The 16,776-nt window shown below is 41.7% G+C and overlaps 1 protein-coding gene across 1 annotated transcript in view; it reads right to left on the bottom strand.

The window, feature by feature from the left end:
• Nucleotides 1–6,292: 6,292 nt before the first annotated feature.
• eepd1 (endonuclease/exonuclease/phosphatase family domain containing 1) overlaps nucleotides 6,293–16,776 on the bottom strand; it is a 32,746-nt gene continuing 22,262 nt past the window's right edge. The window contains exons 4-8 of the mRNA XM_042434550.1: nucleotides 12,271–12,381; nucleotides 10,427–10,561; nucleotides 9,147–9,285; nucleotides 7,913–8,107; nucleotides 6,293–6,722 (exon numbers count right to left, since the gene is read on the bottom strand). Of these exons, the coding sequence (XP_042290484.1) occupies nucleotides 6,532–6,722; nucleotides 7,913–8,107; nucleotides 9,147–9,285; nucleotides 10,427–10,561; nucleotides 12,271–12,381 (771 nt within the window). The 3' untranslated portion in view covers nucleotides 6,293–6,531. The remainder of the gene's footprint in view (nucleotides 6,723–7,912; nucleotides 8,108–9,146; nucleotides 9,286–10,426; nucleotides 10,562–12,270; nucleotides 12,382–16,776) is intronic.

The following is a 16,776-nucleotide window of genomic DNA, read 5'->3' as shown; positions in this document are numbered from 1 at the left end:
GGGGTCGATTGCCGGGGGATGAATGGGAGCTGAAGGTTGGTCCGGGTCATGCACGGTGGGATGATGGGGTAGAGGAGAGGGATGAAGGGGGTTGATGGCATGGGGATAACCGGGGACCAGATGGAATCACAAGAGGCTGGAGCGTTTAGGAACCCGGGGGTCGAGACTCAGGGTGGGGGACATGTCTCGATGAGCTTTCTGCTTCGTCATCCCCCAAAGTTAACTTCATTGGACTAAGTGAGAGCGGGCTCTTTGAATGTCGCTGAGGTAGGTATGGAATCTTGGGAAGACTAGCGGTCGAGAACTTTATTTATTTAATTTTAACAGGTGATCTGGGATTTCTTATTTGGAAGTGGTTGAAGCGGCTCCCCTGTGGAAGAACTGGCCAGAGTACGGTTAGGAATGTGGACTGACTTTGTCGATGTGGGGAGACAGGTTGCCTGTGTGGAGAGTTTGGTAGTGGGCCAGGAAGTCTGAAGTGAGGGGCGAACGTTTGGCATAAGATGTGGTTCGGACTTACAGATAACATGTCGAAGTGTGCGTGAAACAAGGCTAGGTATGGTGCCCGAGGACAGTTTTATGGAGATGTTAGTTCGGCTAGCGTAGATGTGTATTGTGGAAGATTTAACCTTGAGAATGGAACGGGCGAAGGTGGTGAAGCAGGAGAGGGTCAGGACGTTGAGTGAAGGGAACGAAAGACCATGGGAGGCATGGAAGCTAAAAATGGAGGGACCAGCTTTCAGGTGGGAATCTGAGTCTGGTGCCAAGGATTTAAATTTCTAGTTTATTATGGTCCACGACGATGTAGTAGGCTGTATGAACGAGGATGACTGGAAGACCGCTCATGCACCCAAAGAAGGGCTACGAAGATGATGTGGGGGGGGGGGACACGATTGTAGACAGTGTTCAGTAGCGGGATGAAGGAGGGTCGGCGGACACCGGAGTGAAAGTGCCGGTGGGCACAGTGTTGAAGACGGGCGGAGCTGAAAACACAGAAAAAATACAGTTGGGTGTTGGGGAAGGGGTGGGGGGGGGATGGAGTGGGTACAGTAGAGGAAGCACCGTGGCTTGGCAGCAGGACCAGTAGTGGCTATGGGAAGAAAGAGAAGAAAAGAGATGCGGGGGCGGGTGGAGCCAAAAGCGCTGAGGTAGCTGCAGCTGAAGGAAGGGAAGAGGAAAGGATGCTGGGACGAGGGGATGTATGTGCAGGGGTTGATTGTGCAGCCTGCGGCCGCAGGGATGAGACGAAAGTGGAAAACAGTACAAAACGGAGGGGGTTAGAAAGGAGGGAGCTCTGTGGCTTCCTTACGTATCAACTAATGATGAGGAAAACCAGGTTCCCTGAAGCAATGAATCGATATGAAGCGATTGCAATTAAAATTGTTCACTGTGGCAAAGCAGTTGATACAGTCAATGTCACTGAAAATGAGGGCATGCCCTCAATGCTACCTCGAGATGTAAATAAAGGTTGAATGAATGAAAAGAAGCAGGCGAGTCGAGGGACCTATAATAGCTGTGGCAGGAGGAAGTGAAAAGGGGTGCTGTAAACAAATTATATCAACGGAGGAGAGCCAGGATGATTCATAAAGGATGGATCGAGGGAGGGATGAAGGGATGAGGGTTGAGGGTCGAAGGGTGAGGGATGAAGGGATGAGGGTCGAGGAGTGAGGGATGAATGGATGAGGGTCTAGAGTGAGGAATGAAGGGATGAGGGTCTAGAGTGAGGGATGAAGGGATGAGGGTCGAGGGGTGAGGGATGAAGGGATGAGGGTTGAGGAGTGAGGGATGAAGGGATGGGGGTCGAGGGGTGAGGGATGAAGGGATAAGTGTCGAGGGGTGAGGGATGAAGGGATGCGTGTGAAGTGGTAAGATGTGTGGCTCATAGATGCAGGGATGAAACAAAAACACGAGACAATTAAGACATAGGGAGCAGGCACGTGGGGAAATATGACCTGGCCCTAGCTAGGGCTGAAGCAGTCTGTTGCCGCATCATAGTGGCGGCAGGATGGAATCATCGGTGTGCCAGTGCGGGGGGCGCTGGGTAGGGAACCTGCAAGCGAGTGGTCAGCTGGAGAAGTGGTGGAACTGGAGGCTGTGCAGAACTGGAAAGCTTGGCTTTGTAGGCTGTGGAGGGGCGGAGTGGTGAAGGCCAGAGTGAAAGTGCTTGTGGGCATAGTGTTAAAGACAGCTGGAGCGAGGAGATTGGTGATGGGGGGTGTTGAAGACACAGAAAAAACATTTGGGTGTTGGGGAAGAGAGGGGAACGGGGATAGAACAGTAGGAAATTGAGTGGGTCCATCAGACGGAGCACCGTGGCTCGGTGCAACTGTTGCTGTGGTAATGGCAGGACCAGAGGTGGCTGAGGGAAGAAACATAAAAGAAGGAGCTGCTGGAGCGGGTGGAGCCAAAAGCGTAGAGGTAACTGCAGCTGAGGGAAGGAAAGAGGAAAGGATGAGAGGATGTATGTGCGGGGGTTGATTGTGCAGCCTGCGGACACGGGGATAAGAGAAAAGACGAAAAACGAAACAGATCAGACAAGGAGGGAACAGGCACAGGGGAAGGTACGACCTGGCCCTGCGAGAGGGCTGAAGCAATAGGCTGCGTCGTGACGTTATTGACGTGCGGCGTACAGGTGGCGCTGGGCGGGGAACCCGGAAGTGAGCGGCCGTCCGGAGCGGTGGTGGAGGTGGAGGCAGAGAGGAGCAGGAAGAACCTGGCTTTGTTGTCAGTTCGGCGAAACGGGATTTGTATCCAGAGTTCAGCCTAGCCTTCAGCCGGGGCTGAAGAAGTCTGGGCTCTGTTGTAGTAGGTGGCGTTGTGACGTCATCGGTGTGCGACGGCCCGGCGGCGGACAATGAACCCGGAAGAGCGGGAGGATTTGAGCTGCCGGCGAGATAGTTGATGGAAGTAGAGTCTGCATAGAGTTGGAAAGTTTGTCTTTATCATCGTTTCGTAGGAGTGGGACGACCGTCTCCTTGAGAGCTCGCCAGAGGTGAGCAAACATGAAGATGTTAATCGCTTGGAAAAGAGCCGCGTCCGAGTGGGCCATTGCGTGGATGCGTGTGGAGCGTCTGGATCCCAGCTGATCAGAAGCATGGCGTCTGGAGGAGAAGGGTTCCATGTGGATGTGGTGGTGAAGGAGATATCTCGTTAGTACTGCTGGATCTAGTCGTGGGTGGTATGTTGCCGAGGAACGTGGATCACGGAGCATGGTCGGGAGGTAAGTGTTTGCGATGCAAGCGTGTTGTAGGTCGCGTGAGAACTGAGACGAACGGGAGAGAAAGGGGTTAGACACGCTTATATATGTATGCACGGATGATTGAATTAGTGAGGCACAGGTGATTGAATTTAGTGAGAGAGAGGGGCGTGGTCCTGTTCCTGAACCTTTATTATAATAATAACTCCATAAAAATATGTCTAATCAATGGTTTCAAGGTCAATGCACTATCCCATTTGCGTGTGGGGGCAGGCTTCAGCTCTGTGAAGGATTAACTGTGTAGAGAGATACTATATCAAATGGATTTGCCTAATACTAGCCCATACTGAATATCACTGAGCCACAGAGTTTATAATGCCAAAGGAACATATGCTGTATCTGGAGCTCATGTCAGAGATCAATAAGGAGAGTTTCCTGAACTGAATGTGCTGACCCACAATCTGAGTGACAGTAACAAAATCTGTCAGAACACCCTGCTGGCCTCTCCAAACCCTGTCCTGAGGTGTCACACCTCCCATTCATTGGCGTCTGGTTACACTGGGAAACTGGAAACCACTGAGGGCCAGAGTGGTGACTGGCAGCTACAAGCAGTGACATGCTGGACAAAAGGTATCAGTCTACACGCCAGTCACACACACACACACACACACACACACAGGCCTCACCATCCCCCCTCCTTGCACTTAGCTCTGGTATGATGAACACAATGTGCACAGAATGTAGTGCAGTTCTAATGGGAATGCAGTTTATTCTTGTGCTGAAACTATTAGTCATGCGTGTACCTAGTGCAGCTCCTTCATCTACTTTGTTTTTAAAGTTGTGACAAATAAAAGTATGTTAAAGTGAACTCTACTGTAAAGACTAATAGAAATGGTCACAAATACAGGTTCGCTGTACCTTTCAAGCCATGCTGGCAAATTAGTTTAGGAATGTCAGCCTATTGGTCGGTCCACTACTTTAGAATTAGTATTGTATGGATTGCCATGGTATTTTGTACAGACTTTTGGGATCCCCAGAGTATGCATCCTTATGACTTTGGTGAACCTCTAACTTTTTAATTAGTACAATCATCAAGAGTACTCCACTGATTTACATTGTTGGCTCATGGGAGAGTTTTTTTTTTAAACAAAGGAACAAAATCAATGCAGCCAGAAATATTGTCTTTTTTATTACATGCACTCTTCCTCCTTGTCAAAACCTGGTGCCTACATTACCCAGCACAGGTGTGACAACAGAGAGGACAGTGTATACCATTGTCTATCTAAGATGTTCTAAATGATAATGGAAGATGACCTTACCTCCCTTTTTTAATGCTTGTGGAATATGTTCCTGTGTTGTTGTTTTGTTTTATGGATATTTATTGGATAAACAGAAGAGAGATACTTATTATTTAGAAGAATGTCCAGCTATGTTTTCACCAGATGGGTACAACAGAAGTGGTTATCGTGAAATGAAACTACATCCCCACTAGAGGGCAGCAGCCGATAAAACATTTTCTTGTTCTGATTTACAGCTGCAAAAACAAACCAGAGAAACCCTAAAATCCCACGTGAGTGGTAATCTTAAAATCCACCAGATAATCATTATCAACATCTGCTGACAAGTCAAAGCCTGCTGACAGTAGAACACAAAAAGGTACTACTGTACTGCCAATACACAGGAAACGGTAAACCCACTGCTTTAGTAAAGCATTTAAAATGTGTGTTTGTGTCTTATGGTGGTCTTAAATGGTCTTACAGAGACATCACAGTACCCCATACAAAAACACATATACATGTGTATTAAAATAATCTTTACATATATTAAAAATACTTTGATCAAATATGTTTTTTACATATATTAAAATTATATTAATTATATATGTAGCAGAAATGTGTACATTCATAGCCTTTTTATACAGGCAAACATGAACATATTAATTAATGTTTAATATACTGTGCTAAATATTTTTGACATGTTTGATTTTAAAACCCTTGAAAACTTGCTCTCAAATTTGAAATATTTCCTTGTAACCTTCAACATTCATGACTAAGCAACAATCAAAACCAAAGTTGTAAAAAAAACAACACTTTTTAAGAGTTGAACAGTCAAAACCTCAGCTGATCTGCCTCACCAGGACTGTGTGGCGGTGGTTTAATCTGATTCAATTGACAGCGGCCTGGAAACATACACAAACAATCTCACAACTGTCATCACAGTTTGATTCAAATACGGCTAAATCCTGACTGGTGCATAAAAGTATGTGACATCACGTTTTTCTATCTGAGCCCTATCCTCTTCAAACCAGTAGAAAAACATAGAAACAAACACAAATACTAAAAATCTCATGCAAAATTCAGCCTATTTGCTCATGATAAGAAGCTGATTGTTTTTAGGGCCTTTAATGTGTCCATTATTAGGAAAATATGGCTATATGTAACGTAATATATGAAGGCTACAATATGAATTACAATTACGTAGCACAAAGGGATATTGAAGTGTCATGTGCAATTGTCCATTTCTTTTGCAAAATATTTTAAAATAAAATTATATTATTATCTAAAATATGTTTTCTACTACACAGAGGTAGTAAAAAAACATTTTTTAGACAGCTGTATATGTGTGACTTTTGGATATTGGTAAAATACAAACATTTTCACTACATCTGTGAGCCAGATCTCCTCATCCAACATCAGTGTAAGACCTCACTAATGCTACAGAGATTAAATAAATAGAAATCAATAAATTAGAGATAAACTCAGCAGTGTGGAGCTGGTTAATGAGCAGCTGAGGCAGCAGCAGCAGCAGCAGCAGTGCCCTCTGATGGCACTGTGCCCTGACACCTCATTTCCATCACAGAGGAGGATGGCAGCTCACATGTGCACACAGAAGCCTGGCTTACATAATTCAAGAGCACAGCCTTCATGAGCTCTACAGAGGAGATGTTATCACCCTCTCAACTGACAGAACAGATGAGCGTCACAGCAAAGCCTCTGAAGAGCTGGGTCATTCAGAGGATGATTAGATACTGCAATTACTTGCATTAATGACAGTTCAGACACAGCTGGAACATCTATCAATTTATCTTTATTTTATATACATATAGAAAATGTTTGGCACATTTCTTTTTAAAGTACATCATATATATATTGTCAAAACATTTTTATGGCTCTATGACTCACCAGTTGCTATTATACAGTGATAAATTGAAACCCAAAAAGGCAATCTTGGCACTTCTTCACATTCATCAGGAAACTCTTTGCTCCACGGCAAACTAAGCAGGACCAAGGCAGGATAAAGTCATTCTGATGTCTTTACTGTGACTGCGGATGTTGTCACCGCTCATGTTTGGGCATAATGTCTCCTCTGTCCACTACGGCCATACCAGGCCTGCTCAGCTCCTTAGGGGCCACATCTGCATAAAACTCAGCGACCACGGGGCAGTGATCTGACGCCACGCCGCCCCACGACCAGTTATCTGGGATCCAGGGGTTGGTCAAGCCCTCTCGTACGACCATGCAGTGGCCTGTCAGAGGAAAAGACACAAGGAGAAGGAAAGTCAGTGTGGATGCCAGGCCTGTCAATATACTAACACACCCACAATGTACCAATGTATTGACATAGTAAGGTAAACTTAATTTTTAATTAAATTTTAATTCAATAAAAGCTTCTATAGATGTTCACACTTTAGTGAGTCAACAAATAATATTGATTTAGCTCCTTCAAAAAACATGAGATTGAACTCGGGGTCAACTCTGCAAAAAAACAGCACAGCTTTAAAAGAATCATTTTCAAATGCAGCATCATTAATCATTTAATGGTCTGCATTCTGTGTCCTCAAAGACTTAAATCTTGACTTGCTATTTGTTTAGAAAGACTTGTGATTTGACTAAAGGCTCTGACAGACTTTAGACATGACGTGAACTTGTCTTGAATAACCTGAACTGATTTGGCCTTCAACTCAAAGACTTGAAACTTCTCTTGAGACTTGCTCTGACAGATTTTAAACTTGATTTTGACTTGTTTTAAATAACTTGAGGCTTGACGTAGACTTGTCTTGATTGACTTTGATTAAAGACTTGACTTGGACATGTCTTGAATGACTTGAGATTCTACTTGGTGTTGGCCTGAAGGGACCTGGGCCTGACTTTGACTTGTCTCGATCAACTTTGATTTGAGACTTGACATGGACTTGTCTCAAATTATTTAAAAACTGACTTGGACTTGCATTCAAGGAATTGAATCTTATTGAGACTTGCTCTGACAGATTTGGGCTTAATATTGACTTGGACTTGTGTCAAATAACTCCAGATTCAACTTAGACTTTTCTGGACTGGCTCTGACCTGAGACTTGACGTGGACTTATACGATAACATGAGAATTGACTTGAACTATCACTCAAGGACTTGAAACTTTTTTTGAGACTTGCTCTGACAGATTTTGCCTTGTTTCAAATAACTTGAGGATTGACATAGACTTGTGTTGATTGATTCTGATAAAAGACTTGACTTGGACGACTTGAGAATCAGCTTGGAGTTGGCCTCAAGGACTTGAGTCTTGCTCTGACAGACTTTAGACTTGACTTGGACTCTACCTTAAAATCATCAGTGCAATTTTATAGAGAGTTTGCCTGGGAAAAAACCAAGACCCTCAAACTCATATTATTCCAATCCTACATTGTACTACTGTGCACCAACACCCACACAGTGCACCTACCAGAGTAGATCTTCTTGAGGGAGCGGCTCAACCAGATGTTATCCAGGCAGCGGGTGCCCTGCGGTGAGCGGGTGCTGATGTTGGTGAACTGTGTGGATGGTACAAGCGGACAGAGCTTCTCCTTTCTCAGAATGTCCAGCTCTGAGCTCTGAGGAGGGGAACCAAAGTCTCCCAGCACCACTAACTCCTTCTCACCTGCAGCAGGAAGTGTGGAGAAAATGAGAACAGGATGAACTGACTGTTCTGACAGCTAGAGACAGTATGTTCTGTGGATTATCTACAGGAACGGGGACACTGTTACTGGAAACAGATGTTGCTGTTGAATGTTGTCAGGTTAGCTTGTGGTAATTTAATTAATTGCACATTTGTTTGTTTATACTGCATGCATCACTAAAACCCATGATCAACTGGAATGACAGGGGCCTTAAAGAACATTTTTAAGGCTGTTTATATTGTGCTTACATGGTGCATATCATTAAATAAAATAGTTCTTAACAGAGTTTCCACCAACAAATTACAAACTAATAAATACACAGCTGTGCACAGAGAGTGGGAGACCTCTCTGTGCATGTGAGACATCTTGCAGTTTCAGGGCCTGATACCACAAGAGGAATCTGAGAAAATATTTTTTGTCATTTGGGTGAATGGACCCTTAATTTTATTTTTTACAATTGCATCATGAGTAAGGATTTAATGTCATGCAAAGCTTTTATAATACACAGACACACGAGAGAGCAAAAGCTGATAAGAAAAAATCCCCCCAAAAATTGTTTACACATAAATACTGCCTGTTGACTAGCAGTAACCAAGCTGCTGAGCTGCAGATAAAATTATCTTATGATCACAACAGAATAATGACCTATGTATTAACATTTAAAATGAGGGACAGAGAAAGATAGAAGAAACCACAAAGCCTCGGGTACCACATCTTAACTAGCTGCATCTATGCTTGTCAAACATGAACAATGCCATCAGAACAACTATAAACTATGTTATTTATGTGGCTGCTGAAGAACAGACGAACAGAACAAGCACTTCCAGTGGGCACTGAAATGACAAAACAGCAGTGACTGAGCCAGGACACACTGGAAACAGCTGGATCACGTGGACAATCAGTGTTAGAGTCAAGCAATCTTCTCTTTTTGGGTGAATTGTGTAAATGCAAAGTGTGTGACTCATGCGGACTGAGGTGTGGAATAACTAGAGCTTGGCAGGTCTAACCTCACACACTGACCTTTTAGTGTTTCCTGGATGCTGGGGGAGAGCCGCTGACACTTGGCTTCTTCTGTGTTGTGGTTCTTGCCGTTGGACTCTCCTGGTGCAGCTGTGGCCTGGATGTGGACGTTCACCACGGTCAGCTCATATGAACCAACCTAATGGAAACAGTCGGTCATTTAACATTCATCAGAACAAACATGTTTCTTATTTGTGAGAGTTCAAAAAAAGTTCTTGTTATGACCATTCCTAAGTTCTGAGATGAGTATAGGTTTATGGTTTTGATTAGCAGTGTAGTTCAAATAGAGGGAGATTAAAGGATCATTCTGGATTATTACAACTCAGATCTTTGCTTCTAACAGTTAAAACATTATTTACAACCCGTCTGATCGTCTGACTGCTCATGTTTCCAGATATCAGTAATTACTTTTGCGTGTATAATCTTATCATAACTGACAGAAATGATGGTCAGAGTTATGAAAAAGTGACCCAAGTTATAATAATCCAAAACTGTCCTTTAACTGTGTTTACTTCATACATCTCTCATTAAAAGGTTTGTGGAACTTTTGGCAAAACCAGAAGAGGTGACCTAATAAGCTCTTGGCAGAGAAGCGTTTGATCTACTGAATGCAGCTTTGTTTGAGAAAAGGGCTTTAGTGGAAGTTAGATTTGCACATAAAAAGAATAGTCAGACATTATGTTTTTCAAATAAATGTTAGTTTTTACTTTTTACAGGTTCTTTTCCATCATCTTAAACCTTTGACTGTCTTTAGCATCAACAAACTACAGACTGTTTCTCAGAGCTCAGTGATACTGCTGCTGTGTGTGATAGATGGATGATCATTTAGCATTTACACTACTCTCTACCTGTGGATGTTACTATTTTGTTAATAGACATATTTCTTTTGTCTTGGTTATGTTGCTGTGAGTGTGATACTGTGCTTCTATCAAAGCAGATCGTCCTTAGCTAGTTAGAGAGTGTTTGTGTGTGTATGTCATTCTAGTTTTGTGATGACTGTTTGGTAGCAGGACATTTTTTCTTTCTCCATTTCTTCCTTTTTTCTTTTCTTTTTTTCCTATAATTACAGTCTTATTGTTTATTATTTATAATTAATGTCATTTTCCAAAGTTTTTATAAGAGGTGTTTGTACAAGCACTCCTTTTTAATACTAATATTGATCTGGTCTGATCAACCATTTATCACTTTCAAGGTGGACTACACTGACTGGACAATATAATATCAGCAAACATACCTCAGCTGAACACTACAGTGTGTTTGAGGAAATGATTATTACTTACAGAAAAGTGAGCCAGGTACGGTCGAGGGTAGGAATGACTCCCGTTGCCATTGACAACTGGTGACTCAAGGACTGCAGCGTCCTTCAGGTCAATACCAGACGAGCTGTCCCACAGAAAGCCAGAGTAGCTCACTCCCTGGGAACAGAGGATTGTGGGAACTGGAGTCAGATTTACTGACCTACTTAAATGACCTCAATACCATTACTAACAAATAGCTTATGGTCAGTTATTAATAAGTAGTTCACTGCGTCACAAGGCCATCAATATAAAGTATTTTATGATAATGCAGATGTCACATTGTGGCTAACTTGGACTCTTTTCTACAGATGTGTATGAGCTTCAAGGTAATCCTCTGCTGAGTAATAACTGTACCGTGTCAGAGGGCCTCATTTCACACACACATGTATTGTAGATGAAATGTCGGCTAAAAAGGCTCAGTAACAGCTATGAAACTGTGAAATTTTCTGCTTATTTAAGGAGACAGTTTGGTTACTGAAAATACACATGAAGACAAGATGATCCTTTAATGATCTCTGTGAGAAAACTGCATCTTTGCAGCAGCAAATGCTTATAATGCAGTGAGGAAAAATAGAATGAAATAATATAAAGCCTGAATGCATATTAACTTTTCAAGAATGCTGAAATCTATATAACAGCACATCAAGAGTCTAAAAAGCAGGAAAGTAAAGGAAAAGTAAAGACTTACATTTAAAAAAGCACATATACAGCATGAAATAAAAAATTGTAAAAATGCTTGTGTGCATGTATGTTGAAATATGATGGATGTGAAAGCATGAAACTGTGTGCTGTTCCATAATAAAGATAGAATCAACAAATAGAAATGCACTAACCCCACTCAAAACCATTTTTAGTTTCCTTTATAGATGCTTGATATTTTCTGATAATTCTGATAATGTTGCTTTTGAGTCTTTACAACGAGCACTGCTCTTTACTGTTTTATTCTTGAGGTTCAGTTATAGCATCTTAGGAGAATATTTACCAATATTATTATTGATATTGTTAAAATATTTAATAGAAATATATGTAGATTAAATGTTTTTAACTCAAATATCCAAAGTGTTCGTACAATGTGAACTCAACCCAGGTTGCTAAGAAGCAAAACAAATTCCCAGAAAAGACAGCAACAACATGACCTCAGTGTCCTCACTGCTAGCTAAACGGCCCCATTTTGAAGCAGCACAAGAACATTTACTGTAAAGTTATATAATTTATGTTAAGTTGCTCACTACATAATCAGCAATGAGTTGTAGGGTTAAATCCACAAAACCTGGGTTCCCATTAACATGGAAAATCACCCTGCCAAAAATAAATGAATGCCATTAACTTCACAATTTCCCCATAAAGTATTCATTCCCCTTTATTTTTACAAACTTTATTAGAGCATGCATGCTCTGATTATATCATATCACGCTCTCAGCAGAAAGGAGCTGGGCTGCAGGGCCTTTTAAAACCCCTTGTTGTTATTTCAACCATCCATCTTGCGTGACCGAGGCCATGAACGCACAGCTGACCCAGCTCAGGTTAATATCAAGGGGTTCATCAATTGGCTGGCTTCCGCTGTGAACAAACACAGTTATCTGCTCTGTGCTCAGCGTCTTCCTGATGTCAGGACAGATACTGTAGAGAGGAGACGCAACCTCTTGGAGCTCGAATAAATCCACTATAAGTTGTTTTACTGGAGCTGCTGATACCTTTTGATACCCCATTTTTCAAGCTTGTCTATCTTCTCTAACTAGAACTGTTATTGTCCGTTAAATCTGTGTCCGTTAAAGAGAAAAAAACACAATGAATTAGCAGTAGCTGATCAAACATGGCTACCATACCTTGCAGGAGTGTCCTGTGGGTTTTTCAGACACAACACTTTTCCACAGCCCTCGTGGCCACTTCCACTTTCGTACGCTGGCCAGTGTTCCCTGGTTTAACTCCGCACAGAACTGCAACACAACAGAGAGAGGAACTTCTGTCAGCACTAAATGCACTTCAAAAAGAGACCAGATTTGTTGTTAGTTACACTTCAGTTTTAGGAAATGACATAAATGTCGGCTGTAGCTTTACTTCCACAAACACTTCTAAGAAGAATAACACTTCTAAAACAAAGAATTTTGGGGAAGTAAGTATAAACAGAAAGGGACATGAGTGATGAAAGTACATGAGTCCAGTAAGTGGGGGGGAACAACGCTGGACAGACTGAGAAAAAAGCTTAATATCTAAATTATAGCAAGTAGTTAAAATTATGAAGAGATAAAACACCAATAAGTCCAGTACAGCCATACAGAAAAAGCACACAAATTATCCAAAGTAGCTAGATAGCCTCTTCCAAATTTAGCTTGCTATGCTAGTTTAAAGAGAGCTGAAGTCATGCCAAGACTTCAGGTGTTTTATCTGTCTTTTTTATAAAGGGTGAAACATAATACTGGGATATTCTGTTGAAATTATAAAACAACATATAAAACATAACCATGATTGTGTTAACTAGCCTAAAGCTAGTAGCATTTCCATATCTACAGCGTCAATGAAGTTTTGGCTGAATACTACACCAAAACACTTTTTTTTCCAATTGTGTTAAAAAAAAAAGAGAAAATTCTATTCTATGCAAAAATACACAGAAGCTAGTAGCTATAGTGATTGAGAAGCTAGCTTGGGGTGGGGTGGGTTTGGCTTTTTACAGTGGCTTCTGGGTAACTTGTTGCTAGCTTGCTGAGCTTCAAGATCACACAATTTTTTGTGGTCATGACTGAATGAAAAAAAAACCCACATAATGCGTAAAGGACATTGCCCTGCAGAGCCACAGGTGTTTTCAATTATTTTGGCTGATTGGCCCTGAACAGATAAGATCTTGACTCGCCTATATAGTTGTTGCAGGTTGACAGGTAAAACAGCTGCATCTGAGTGGAGTTTTATGTCAGCCTCAGCAGTAAAATAATTACCTGCCATTCACATTTATTTACAGTAAATATGAAAATGATGAATCTCACATGTGACTGCTTAACGTGCCCTTTCCTCCTTTTCCTTTTCACACTTATTCGACTGCTTGTGAGTCATGTTCAGTCCAGCATTACCCTAACTGTCCTGCTCAGGCAGATACGACAAAATGGTCTGTACACACTCAGTCCTGAGAGAGGTCTAATCAGCTAGTGAAATTGAAAAAACCTGTGTAGGTGTACCATGGGTGTGCAGGGGCATTAAAACATCTTAGTCAGAATTACAGTAGTTAATCAGTCATTATTGGAATCAGAGCACGGTATAGTAAATATCTCCTGATGTTTATCTGAAAATGAAATGCCAACACAAATTTACCTCTGCTACTGATTCATTTCTAATCTGCCTGAAATGCATGACATAGTGAGGGTCACATGAAGTGTTGTACTTCACTTTAACACTTGAGGGCAGATGAACTGGTCATCAGCAAAAACATGTTTTGCTCAACAGTCACAGAGAAACAATAAAGAATTCAGTGAACTCAAATAGCCTCATCTAATCTCACTGAGGAAATACGCTGAGAAAGAGGAAGCCTCTAATGTCGACATCACTGGGGGAAGAAATAAACCAGTAGTGGTGTAGTGTGCGGCAGGATGCAGCAGGCAAAGGCAACACAGCAAGAAAATAAAATAAGTAGAAGAAACATGCTCGTGAAGGCTCGGGTTGCTGCTCTGGCTGACCTGCAACTGGCTCTAAATTTAACCTGAGGGGCTCCCTGTGGGACACCGGGAGAGGAACCCCACCTATGTGCACACAAGCACACACACACACACACACACACACACACACACACACACACACACACACACACACACACACACACACACACACACAGCCTCTCCATGAGATGACCAGATTGAAATGACACCAATTAATATTTAAACTGACAATCTGCTACATTTAAAAATAAATGTCTACTACAATAAAGCAGTCTTATAAAACTTTTCATTTTCTATCCTCTTACACTACTATCTGTACTATAAAATTATACAATACAAACAAAGATGTTTTCTGTTGACACAATATGTTGTACATGGCTCAATTCACCTGTTAGGGGCTCTGGGACAAAAATACCCTGTTGCCTCCAAGTTTCCATTATGAACCATGCTCACACAGCAAACTATATATAGTGGCTTTTACTCTCTCAGACACCCAGAAACAAACGTTTGAGCCTGGCAGGTGTCAGAGAAAAATCACTATATAATGTGTGTGCACAAATTAATAAATAGTAATAACATAGGAAAAACATAATCCTTTAACAAGAGCAGCACGAAGCTACATAACACTAATTAGCACTGTTACAAAATCAGGTCACCTCGGTGCTTCTACAACAGCTCTATCAGGCTGCAGTGAGATATACAGCACTACAATCACAGTGAACTGCATTCTGCTTTCACTGGCCCATCGCTGAGTAAGTCATAATATTAATAATAAAGCAATTTTAAACTGCCAGGAGGTTAGAAACCCCCAACAGGATTTACTTTCACTCTGAGTCCCCAGAGGCCATTGAGCCTGTAAGGCGTACAAGGATGAATTGCTCACACGTACTTTGCCAAAACACAAAACACCCTCATAATTCAGCCTGTGAGGACCAAAGTGCGGGCACAGCATGCAGTCAGGGGCCTGGCAGAGAGCCCAGGCCTTCAGGAATCACCTGGCAGAGCAGGAGAGTCCTTCTATAAGACCTCGATTAGACCAGGTACAGGAAAACCCACTATAGTACAGTTTGAAAAGACACACACACCAGTCTCATTTCTCACTGCCAGCAATTTAATCATCTGATGACTACAGTAGGATGAATGTTAAACAGTTGTACAGACAGAGGGTGTAAAACACTCTCATCACTATTCTCCTTTGTAGAACACAAAGTATAAAACTTTCTGAAGTCTGAGAAAATAAATCTGTCATCAGGGTTATCTTAGTTTTGGCTGGTTTTTTTTTTAGCTGAAAGCCTGTTAGAAACAGCAGGTGTAGAGTTCAAAAGATGTGGGATTTCACTAGCGTCTAACTAAAGATGCTACTGAGTTGGATTATAAGTAGTGTTGTGACTCAAGGGCCAAGGGACTAAAGTCAGGATATCTCGGCCTTTGCAGCTTCAATTTTGACCATTCACCTCTTAATCATCTTAATGGAAGTGCAATGCTAAATCACATGAGTGAGTTTATCCAGTCTATTCCAGTTCTTTATCTTTAAAACCCAGTAACCTTCAGATTGCAGAATAAGGTAGTAAACACTACAATGCAAATGTGTCAGCAAAGGGTTGCCTATATATATACGTCCAGAGTTTTCAGAGTTTTTTAGTGTTGAAAACAGCTTCCTGCTGCTGCTGGAAATATGGAGGATAATGAAAGTGGTGACACTAAACCCAAACAGCAAAGTTGTGGGCGGTAAAAACCAAAACAATGAGCTAAAGATGCTAAAAAGCTCAGTAGAGCTGAGGGAACTGCAGAGACGGTGATAATTCTCTATGGGTTCAACAAACAGGTTTTTAATATAAGAAAATGTTGATTAGTGCAGCTTTAATTTAGCTTTTTAATTATTTGAATGACTCCATGATCTTTTCTCACCCTGGGAATATGTGTAGCCCCAATACTGCTAGAATACTGCAGCCTGTAGGAGCCACTAGCGGGACGTAAGGCCGTTTGTTGTGTTACACAATACAGTATATCTCTGTATGTTGCCTCCTGTGTTGCATGTATGTATGAATATTTTCTGTCATCAGATCACTTCTGAGAAAAGATCTGTATCTCATTAAACTGATTATATTAAGGCTAAAAAATATGCACATGTGTGATTGAGGCTTCTTTCAGTCCCCCAGGTAGAAATCACTCATGGTCACTGTCTGAAAAATGACCAAAAAAACTGACCTAAAACTGACTGGCTTGAAGGCAAAATTGAGAAATAAAGAATTTAGGAGCAGTGAACTCAGTGAACCTTAAGAGGATTGCCAGATAACTGTTTCCAGGGTTGCCAGTATACACTCAAAACAAAAACGATGGGGAGTGTGTGTTGCAATGTGTGCATTTACAAGTGTGTGCGTCTGTGTTTTTTGACTTATTTATAACTTGGAGAGCTACACCATTTGTCTAGTTCTTACACATTTATTATTGTATTTGTCTATAGCGGGGACTTTCACAGTGTGACTAATCATGACGGTGAAACCTAACCACATACACAAAGGGTTCCTCAGCGACATAACAGAAGGAGGATGACAATCTGGCACACACACACTCTGTGTAACTAATAAGACATGTAACACAGCAAACATGAAATGCTTCACATAGATGTAATGGAAATCCATCACATGGATACAAAAAAGTGTAAATCCATTGAATGTTTGTTAAGCCACA

This window comes from Thunnus maccoyii, chromosome 15 (assembly GCF_910596095.1).
Source record: "Thunnus maccoyii chromosome 15, fThuMac1.1, whole genome shotgun sequence".
Classification (NCBI taxonomy): domain Eukaryota; kingdom Metazoa; phylum Chordata; class Actinopteri; order Scombriformes; family Scombridae; genus Thunnus; species Thunnus maccoyii.
The sequence above is the reverse complement of the archived record's forward strand: the minus strand, read 5'-3'. Positions and strand labels throughout refer to the sequence as shown.